Genomic DNA, 10,905 nt, shown 5'->3' with positions numbered 1-10,905 from the left:
AGAAAGAAAGAAAGAAAGAAAGAAAGAAAGAAAGAAAGAAAGAAAGACCATATATGCAACAGAATAGTTTTGCATCCAAAGAGCTAAGTGTATCTCTATACTTATTCTTCTCTAGATGTAGACAAGAGATTTTTTTAAGACCATACATATCTAATAACTATCTACATCTTAAACTAGAAGTTAAGATTCCAGAGGAGGAAAGAATTAACAACCTTTCCCATTTCTCCCTTTCAGGTTCTTACCATATTCTTTGCATCTAGAACTCTAGGCAGCCAGATGGTCTACTGGACAGAACACTGGGCCTAGAGCCAGGAAGACCTGAGTTCAAATGCTGCCTCAGTCACTTAACCCTGTTTGCCTTGGCTTTCTCATCAGTAGAATGAGTTGGAGAAGGAAATGTCAAACCACTCCAGGATCTTTGCCAAGAAAACCCCATATGGGGTCATGAAGAACCAGACAAAACTGAACACTCTAGGCCCCTCTCCCTCCGTTCCCCAGCCTACACCTTCTTCCATCCCCTATTCCTCTGGCTTTTAGGCACAAACTCAGAGCTCTTCTGATGGCCTGGTGGGTCAGGCCTCCATATTTGTTAGTATGTACAAGCAGCTGCCCCTCTCCCTATCAGACTATCTCAGTTAAAGATGGATTTTAAGCTATTAAGGTCTGAATTTTGACTGCCCAGGGAGGCCTCTTTCATTTATCACACCTGCCACCATATAACTGTTCCTTAAAGTGTTATTTTACCTTTCTTGGAACCAGTTATTGCTGATTGGATGGGTTGTGCCTCTGTCCCTCATGAAACAAGGTACTGATTATGGAATGAAAGCAATGTATGGGAAGAGAGGCAGAAGGTTCAACAGACCTTTAAATTCCCTCTGCTTATTCTCTTCTTCCCCCACCCTCCACCTTTTCTCTTTTCTCCCTCCCTCCATCTCCACCCCAATGGTTACTCTCTCCACCAATGGACACAGACATGCATGCCTGTTGGGTGATGAGGCAGAAAGATTTCTAGGTTTGGCTCTGCCATCTAATGTTGTGCCCATTCACCTGCAGTTAAATTTCCAGTAAGTAGCTATGAAGTCTGGTCCCTGCCTACAGCAACAGACACTGGGACAACATAAGCACCAGCAGAGGCAGATACGCACTAAAAAAACGCATTCCTCAAATGCCTGCCTGTTTTGATGGCAAACAGGTACCTCTCTAGAGTTGTATTATTTGCTGCCAGGAAGAGACTTATTTGGAAATGGAACAGTCATCAGAAGACCAAGGTTCAAGTTGCAGCGGGGCTATGTGCTAGCCAAATGACTTTGGGCTAGTCTGTCATGCTATTTAATGACTTAACTGTATCACTTTGAACAAGCCTCAGTTTCTTCCTCTGTAAAATGACAGGGCTGAACAAGATCACTGAGGTCCCTCTCAGTCCTAGCCCAGCAGTTCTTAAACTTTTTGGTCTCAGGATCTCCTTCACAATCTTAAAAATTAGCGGATATCCCTCTTATTTGCTCCTTTTTCTTCTGAGGAAATCAGAGTTGAGTGACTTGCCCAGGGCCACACAGCTAGTAAGTAAGGCCGCATTTGAACTCAGGTTCTCCTGACTCCAGGGCCAGTGCTCCCACCACTGTACCACTCAGTTGCTCCTCCTTTTGTATGCTCTTTAAAATTATTGGGGACCCCAAAGAGCTTTTGATAACATGGGTTATACCCATCAATATTTATTGGATTAGAAATTAAAGCTGATACATTTAAAAATATTTCTTTATTAAATCATTTAAAAGAACCCATTACATGTTAACACAAATAACATTTTTATGAAAAAATTTTATTTTCTAAAGCAAAAAGAATTAGTAAGAAGAGTGGCATTGGTTTTCATATTTTTGCAAATATTTTTAATGTCCAGCTAACAGAAGACAGCTGGACTCTCATCTGTGCTTCTGCATTCAGTCTATTGAAATATATTATTTAGACAGAAGTATATGAAGAAAATTCAGCCTCACAGAGATACGTAAATAGAAGAGGGAAAAAAATTCTAACAGGTTACTAACGTTTTAATTATTATGAAAATAGTTCTTGATTTCTTGGGTCCACTGAAAGGGTCTCAGAACCTTCAGGGATGTTTGGGCCAATTTGAGAACCTATGCTGGGAAAGACTGAAGTCAAAAGGAAAAGGGGATGGCAGAGGATGAGACAGAGAGATGGTTTCATGGAAGCAATGAACATGAATTTGGACTGACTTCAGGAGATGGTGGAGTACAGAAAAGCCTGACGTGTAAAAGAGCTGGACATGACTGAATGACCAAACAACAAGTCTAGCCCAAATGTTCAGATACTCAACATACCAGAGCAGGGGTATGAACAGTTATGATAATGCTGTCAATAGTAATGAAAAGAGGCACTCTACTACCAAATGCCCTGAAAAGTCTAATAGATGATTATACAGATAATAGAGAAATCAGACACCTTTCCAGAGTCCAGGCTGCATATACATGAAAAAATCACATGTGACTCAGAAGCCTCAATCCAAATACCACTGTGTTAGACAAAAGTGACCTTTTAATAGTAAATTAAAATGTGTTTCACTGGAGAAATGTTTTCCTATGCTTATCAAGAATTGTGAGCTCAGTTCACAAGATACTTTTCCACTCAGTTTATCAAGGCAGCAGCTTGAATACAAGCAAGGAATCAATGAAGTGATTAATCCCCTGAACAAGGAACTCCAGAAGGAGAAATCCCTCAGCCAACAGGAGATGCAACCCATCTATAACTTAGTACATGAAATCAAGGGAGTTGCCAACACACAGTGCTGCAGTGACTTACGCAGTTAATAAATGTCAAAGGCCAGATTTTAACCCAACTCTTCCTGACTTTAAATCCAGCAGTCTTATTCTATCTGTTCTGCCTATATAAAGTGATTTTCACCCCAATAATAAATCTGTCATTCACTCTAAATTACGTAATTTACATATGCCAACAAAACAAAACATCTGGCAGGTTCTGTCTCCAATATTCCATTTATACCCTTGGAATTATGAATGCAAGGTATTGTAACCCAAATGCTGGGGAATTTCTTACTCTAGTACTCTATACCCATATTCTACATCTCAGTGTAGTAAAAGAACACTAATTGGTTCTTTAGCCCCAAACCATGCCCCATTGCTGTTTTCCTCATAGACTGACTAACCAGTCAGATGCTAGGCATGGCACTTACCTGCTTTCTAGTCTAACAGGTATAACCAGGTTCCCCTCTGTATCACACTTATCTTGGTGACAACAGGAATTTCCCTAATGACCTCACAAATGCACCTCAACTTGACTGATCCTGACCCCGAGCTGGTCAGCTACATTGGTCTCGGCTCCTCTCCTCCAACAAAACTGAACCATGGTAAATAAGAAAAGGTGGAAATTAATAAAGAAGTTAAGGGGGAAGGAGGCACTATAAACATAGCAGAGGAGTTTTGTTTTTTTTTTTTAACAAAGTCGGGGTTGGGATAAGGAGGAGAGAAGGATGGAAATAGCTGAGGAGTTAACAGAACAAGGAAAAGAGGAAGACAAGTGTTACAGCAGAAGGGTCATGGGCTCTGGAATCAGAGAACCTGAGTTCAAATCCCACATGGGAGAATAGCTCACCTGAGTAACTGTGAAGGAGTTATTTGATCTCGCCGAGTCTCCGTTTTCTCACCTCTCAAGTCACAGAATAAGAGGCTCTTAACATCCCCATGTTAAGAATTTGTTCTGTGAACCTGTTTTCTTAATATTTTGATCAACTGCACTTCAATATGACCGATTTGCTATGTAATCCTTTGAATTTTGTTTTATGCATCTAAGAACATTCTGAGAAGGGGTCCATGACAAAAAAAAAAAAAACTTTAAGAATCCCTGGACTAGATGATCTCTTAAGTCCTTTCCAGTTAAGATATGTGGGCAAAGAGATACTCCTGAAACTACATGGAAGGAAATGGAAGAGGAAAGGGAAGGAGAGGAGGAACCACAAACCAAAGCAACAAAAATTATACTAGCAATCATACATCTAATATACAAAGTTAGTTTTATATCTACATTACCTCGTTTCAAGATAAGGGTCATTTAGAGCTGGAAATGACATTAGAGTTCCTCTAGTCCAAGCTACTCATTTAACAGATGGAGAAACTTCGGCTCAGAAAGAATGACCTGCCCAAGGTCATACTGGTAGTAAAAGGTGAGGAAGGATTTAAACCCAGGTCCTTTGACACCAAATCCAGGATTTAATCAATTAACAAATAGTTATTAAACACTGTGTACCAAAGCACTATGCTAGGTATTGATGATAAAAAGAATGAAAAATCCCTAATTATAATATGCTTACTTACTAAAGTAACTACACATAAAAATATAGAAAGTATAAAGTTAAAATACATATATGTGTGTGTGTGTGAATACAAAAAGAAGTTAAATACAAGGAAAGATCGGAGAAGAGTATTAAAATTTCCAGGGAGGGGGATCAGAAAAGGCTTCATGTAGAAGATGGCATCTGAGCTGCATGTGAAGGGAAGAGAGGGATAAATAAGAGAGGGAGGGAGTGCCTTCCAGGGCCTGCCAGTGCATAGGCACAGGGATGGAAGTTAAAGTGTCCTGAGTGAAGAACAGTAAGAAGACCAATACAGCCGGATTAAAAGAATGTGGCAAAGGAAGTAACATCCAATGAGGATGGAAAGGTAGAGAACTAAACAGGAAACCTCCTCTAATGCTAATCCTAACCCTTTTCCCACAAAATACTGTATACCTAGTGTGGTTGTAAATAGCTAGCTCCACCATCTTTGTAAGCTAATGAAATTGTGAGTCACCCATTTACATCTAATTTTTAATCATGTCAGTTTGGAATGAGTATCTCCTTAACTTGCTGTTTTCTTTTTCTCTCTAAAGAAAGTGAGTAGAGAAATTAATTCAGATGCTTATTTGCAATAAAATGAATTAATTTTACTCTTGTTTGGTAATTTTTACCATCAAAATCCAAAATCTCTTTAAACTTCCCCAAAGGGGGAGAATTTATGCGTATGCTTTATGGACAACTTCATTCTCTGCACTTGGTACATTTAGGTTTTTAAAAAGTAAGTGTATGCTAACAACTAATTTATCTAGAAATGCTGATGCAAAGTTTTATTTTTCCCCATCCTCAAGACTTTAAAATGTTAGGGGGGGAAAGGTATTAGTTGGAAGAAATTAATTTTTTACCCTGGAGGCAACAGGAAGCCATTGGAGTTGGTTGGACAGGGGAGTCACATGGTCAGATCTGTGCTTAAGGAAAATTACTCAGACTGCATTGTACTGTGGGTAGCCAGATGTGGGGAGAGACTTGAGATCAGGAGACCAATTAGGAAGGTGTTGTAAATAATCTAGAAGTGAAGCGAAGAGGGTTAGCTGTATGAGCTGCTGTAAAGAGGTTGGATGTAAGAGATGTCGTGCAGGTAGAAATGTCAAGGTTTGGCAACTGGTTGGATATGTGGGTGAGGGAGAGTGAAGAGCATATAACGACAAGGTAATAGACCTAAGACGCTGGAAGGATGGCAGTACCTTCAAAAGAAACAGAGAAGCTTGGGAAATGGGAGAATTTAGGGAGAAAGGTAATGAGTACAATTTTAGAAGGGCTGAGTTTAAAATATCTCTTGGATATCCAATTTGAAATGTTCAGTAGGCAAGTGGTGATATGAGACTGAAGCTCAGGGGAGAGACTGGGGCTGGATATGTAGACCTGGAATCATCTGAAAAAGGATGCTACTTAAACTCTAGGGAGCTGGTGAGGTTACCAAGATAGGCTAGAGGGGGAAAAGAGAGTCAGGACAGAACCTTAAGGAATATTCAGCTAGGAAGTACAATGATAAGCCACAGAGGAAAGTGAAAAAAAAAAAACTGTCAGCTAAGAAGTGAACCAGAAGAACAGAAGGTCACCCCAAAAAGGTCTAGGAGAAGATGTAGTCAACAGTGTCAAATGCAGCAGATAGGTTAAGAAGGATTAAGACTGAGAAAAGGCCATCTGATCAATGGCAATTTTGGAGAGAGCACAGTTTCAGATGATTTACCTGGTATAAAGCCAGACTGCAAAAGTTTGAGGAGAGAAAATGGAAGTAGCAATCTTAGACAACTTTTTCAAGAATTTGCCTTGGAAATTCCATTATGCCATGCTGCCTCTAACCATAAGACGTAACATATTTCACATTCACAGAAAAATAATGAAACCTAGAAGATCCTTGACTCAAGTCCTGTTCCAATGCCTCATTGTGATGTAGACAGGTGATACTGGATTCTTAAAGACTGTGCTTAAGAAGTAACCTGTGGCAGGTCCTACCAAGCTGGAAGGCTTCTTCTACAATCTCTCATTGGTCTGTTAAACAAAGTTTAATTTCATAAAGGTTCATTAATAGGTTAAACTCTGGGCATTACTTTTTTTTTTGCCACAGACCTACAGTTGAAGATAGATATGTATACCCAATTAAATTATCGATCCTTAACACAGTGAATCATACAGAGTTAATAGCTACTGTATTTACATCTAAGCCTTAAACTAAATGGGCTAGGATTAATGCAAAAGTAACACTAGGCCTTAGATTTATAATTCCCTCTTAAAATTTGCAAAATCTCTCCATACTGTACACCATGAATTTCAAAACTGAGGTATGGGGGTGGAGAATACACAAGACTCCCAGTTTAAATAATGTATCATTTCACAGCAATTAAACCGAAATGTGAGGAGGGAAATTTGTTCAGCGCCAATGGTCGAAAAGGAATTGGGTCCTTTATTTATGGCAAAAACATGACACCCTACCCGAGTCACGTGCTGTTTTTCAAGTTCAAGGTTTCTATAGAGGAAAGGAGGATAAAAAAAAAAAAACCTCCTAGAAAGCACAAGAGCTATGGGCACCATGCCTGCCTTCCCTTGGCATAAAATCTGACGCCCAGTCCAAGGCCCAATTCTAAGGCCCGGAGTCTCGGTAGGGAAAATAAAAGTTTGGCCAGGTGCAAGTCAGCATGGTACAATTTGAAAGCACTCCCAGACAAAGGGCCAATGAAAATCCTGGCTCCACCGCGGGGCACACCACCTGTGTGTGACTTCTCTAGGCCTCAGTTTCCTCGAGTGTAAAATGGGGAAGAGGTGGACTGGATAAACCCTGGCGACCCTTGCAATTTTTAACTGCTAATCCTAAGAGGTTCGGGATGTTGCCCTACAGACAGACTTTAACCCTAGTATGTCCAAAAAACTGTCTGGGACTATGAGATTGCTTTTAAAATGCCACCATTTAGTCTCTCTTGCAGCCCCCCGTCCCGGGGGAATGGGGGGGGGGGCTTTTCGCTGAGACTGGGGCGCGGGCCACTCGGCCTCCCTTCCAGCAGCTCCAGCCCGGGCCCCCAAGCCTTCCCTGTGCGCCGAGAGCCCGCGCGCCTAGCCACGCAAGAGTTAAAGTCCGGGTCCTCAAGTTACCAACATGGCCTCGGAGTTTGCTAGATCCCCTAAGAGCTCTCCCGCTCGCAACGCTTCCGCTGGGCAAGCAGGGCGGAGATGGCCCCTGGGCACCTGTCCCCAGCCCGCCTGCTCTCCAGACTCCCCGCGCGCCCTCCCATCTGTCCGCCCCGCTCCGGGCCTGCCCAGCGCAACCAGGGCGCCCGGAGAGGCCATGGGCAGGCGAGGGAGCAGCCCGTACCTCCGAAAGCCTGGCGCGTCCAGAAGAGCCTCAGGAAGGTGGCGAGAACGGAAAGGAGGCCAGCAGGGAGCCCCTTCATCCCGCCGGGAAGCGCCCCCCGCGCCCCGGGCACATTCCAATCCCGGGCGGTAGCCCCGGCTACCTTCGCAGCTCGGTCCCCTCCCCAGCGGGCGCTCAGACCGCGCAGCGCGGGCCAGACCGGGCCAGGCTGAGGGGCGCCGCCCCCTCGCTGCACCAGGCCGGCCTGGGGCAGTGGGCGGAGGAAGGGGGCGAAATGAAGCAGATTTTTGAACTGCAGCTGTTCTGCTCTATCAGGCCTCCCGACTGGGCAGCGCCTGAGTGGAGAGGTCCCCTTTGGAGTTTTGGATTGTGTTTGGAGAGCCCTTCCTTGAACAATTAGCCCTGAAGTAGCTTGTGGAGAGGAAAGGGCTGCTGGGCCCTTCCCCCAGACGTAGCCCCGAAGGGCCCTTGGCGCAAGGGTGCGAGCCTAATCACGTATCATTCATTCCTAGAAGTTATTTCTGTAGCATAGTTAGGCGCATAACCTTAACTTTTGGTGGAAGACGGGGTCCCTGGCCTTCAGGTGTTAAAACATTCGCAGAATCTGATAAGACAACCCCATGAAAGTTTGGGGTTGTTTTTTAAATCAGCGGTAACTTCATTATTGTAGCGAACTCCTGGTCACGTCAGCAAGCATTTATTTAGCGCTTCTATACTCCAGGCACTGTGTTAATCGCTGGACAAAGCGCTGCCCCTCAAGGAGCTCACATTCTAATGGAGGAGACAGCATGCAAACAAGTGTGTGCAAATAAGATAGATATATGTAGATATCTTAATAATGCATATATCTATGCACATATATCCAGATCTATCAATCCATCCATCCATCTATCTAATCTGTCTGGGAGACTGGGCAAATCACTTAACCTTTCACTGCCCCAGGCAACTCTAGAAATTACAAAGAAGGTGCCAACTGGTAGATTTTTCTTACTAGGAAACTTCACAAGGAGGCCCCTTCCTGCCTTTCCAGTCTTTATACATCGTTCTCCCCTCCTGAAACAAAACATTTCATACTAGGCCAGTGGACATTGAGTGAAAAGGCAGAGCCCTGCCTAACCACTAACCACTGAGAGGTTGTGGTGGTAGTGAGAGGCCCACTCAACAATACAAGGCAGCATTTATTCTAGTAAATCAAATGAGTTATGGGTGTCTTGTCATGGGAGAAATATCTCTTCTCTGAGTTCATATGGTAGGTAACTGCTAACAAAGTATATTTCCCACAATGCAGAAATTGTAAAGGTAAAAACCAGGTTTTATTATTAGAGTCAAGCATAGGTTCAGGCCTCAGAGAAAAAACAAACCCGAACATCCATTAGAACTCTAATAAGTCTTCTTATAGGCAAAATTACAACAGTGACAGAGAAATAATTCTGTTACATACTGCCGTCTTGTACATTCAGATCATAGAAGTTAAAAGGTAGATTCATAATCGCTTACTTCCTTCTATGCCATGAAAGTTGAACAAACAGTTAAAAAGAGTTAAAATCTCATACATCTAAAGAAACAAACTATAGGTAAAATAAATCAGGTTACAGATTAAACTGCGTTTAGTGATTTCAGAAATAGGCTAAATTGAAGGAAAAGATTTACATATCTTCAAGGAATCAGGGACAGTTGAGATTCTTCCTTTGGCTTTTTATCTGAAGAAAATATAAGGCCTTCAGTAAATTTTCACATTCCATGGGACAATTTCAGCAAGCTCAGCAACCCCTCAAATAAATGAAACATGCCTTGACTTTAATATTATTACTCCATGATTCAGGTTTTGGTCAAGCAGGAAGAATACCTTACACCTGAATGATGATAATTAGTAAGTTTAAAAAATTCGCATTCCAGTGTGTACTCCACTGAACACAGATATAGTGGGACCAGTGCAGAATGCCATACTATTAATGCAGTCTACAGTTGCATACGTTCTCAACTGTATAGCACTTTATGGTGCTTTCATATACCTTATTTCATTTGACCCAACAGCAACACAATAAGGGAATGCAGGTATTATGTTATCCTCATGTCATAGTTAAGGAATATGAAATCCAGAGAGGTAGACTATGCACACAGTACTGTGACTGTGCTCTTGGCATTTTGCTCATGGTGGGGATGAAATTAAAGCTTGGAGATTCTCTTCTACACAGGCATCAAGCCCAGATCCTTGGTCTTATTAACATGCATCAACTAAGTAATACAGTTAAGTAAGTCCAGTGGGGGGAGGGGCAGAAATGGCCTTGGCATTTAAACTTCCTCTGCAGCTGCCTCCTCCATTGTCCTTCCTTCTGGGCTCACCCTTCATCTTCTGCTTCATCCTGAAACTTTCTCAAGTCCCAGCCCTCCATTGCTTAGCAGTTTAAATTTGAAAGACATAATTTGGCCTCCAACACTTAACACTTACTAGCTGTGTGACCTTGGACAAGTCATTTAAGCCCAATTGCCCTACCTTCCCCCCTCCAAAAAGCAAAAAAACAAAACAAAAACAGATAAATTTGAAAGACATGGCATCCTGCTGAATGCTGAAGAACTCTGCCTAACCTGCAAACATGCTAACACCAGTGTATTCGATCACCAAATCTGCAATGTTTGTGCATTTGTACAAGTGATTGCCAAATGTTTATCCCTATTTGCCCCAGATATAAATTTTGCAGTTAAGAAAACAACAAAGTTATATACTGTCTCCTTGAGAGCAGGGACTGTCTTTTACATTTGTATCCCCAGTGCTTAGCACAATGCCACTGACCGATGGACTGAAATTTATTATTAGGCTGTTAAGGAAGACTGTACCAGCTGGTAGCAGCTTCAACTTAGTAAGATACAGATTGAGTTTTTAAAGGTTTTTAGGCTTGCTGAGAGAACACAGCCAGTGGCATTCCAAGGGCAAAAGGAAAAGGGGGTGGGGGAGAGTCTCAGAGTGTAGAAGCCCAAGAATTCCAACAGTTAATAAAGATCAGATTTGTTCCTCTGAGAAAATGAATTTCTCTGTGTTTAGTAATCTCTAATATAGTGGAGACCTCGTTCAGGATAGAATCAGTCTGGCTCACCTTACTGTTGCCAGTAGGAAGGGAAATAAAGGATACCCTGAGGGTCTTTATTAACATAACTCATATAGCTCTATTTTTTGGCCTCTGAGGTGGCTGCTCTCTATCTAGAGAGATGCTTCCCCAAAACTCACAGTACTCACGTTTAT

The 10,905-nt window shown here is 42.2% G+C and overlaps 1 protein-coding gene across 2 annotated transcripts in view; it reads right to left on the bottom strand.

Moving 5' to 3' along the window:
• The window catches only part of LOC138167536 (chondroitin sulfate proteoglycan 4-like), a 112,512-nt gene that overhangs the window by 84,534 nt on the left and 17,073 nt on the right, over positions 1 to 10,905 (bottom strand). Inside the window, exon 1 of one of the 2 annotated variants that reach the window (XM_069096520.1) lies at positions 7,668 to 8,050. The exons of the other annotated variant lie outside the window; for it this stretch is intronic. Coding sequence (XP_068952621.1) covers positions 7,668 to 7,746 — 79 coding nt within the window. The 5' untranslated portion in view covers positions 7,747 to 8,050. Of the gene's footprint in view, positions 1 to 7,667; positions 8,051 to 10,905 lie in introns of those variants that run through there. 2 annotated transcript variants of the gene reach the window in all.

This window comes from Petaurus breviceps, unplaced genomic scaffold (assembly GCF_028583685.1).
Source record: "Petaurus breviceps papuanus isolate PSGF00001 unplaced genomic scaffold, PetGlider_PUasm1.0 229, whole genome shotgun sequence".
In the NCBI taxonomy this organism is placed as follows: Eukaryota; Metazoa; Chordata; class Mammalia; order Diprotodontia; family Petauridae; genus Petaurus; species Petaurus breviceps.
Note: the sequence above shows the minus strand (reverse complement) of the source record. Positions and strands in the feature narration are given on the sequence as shown.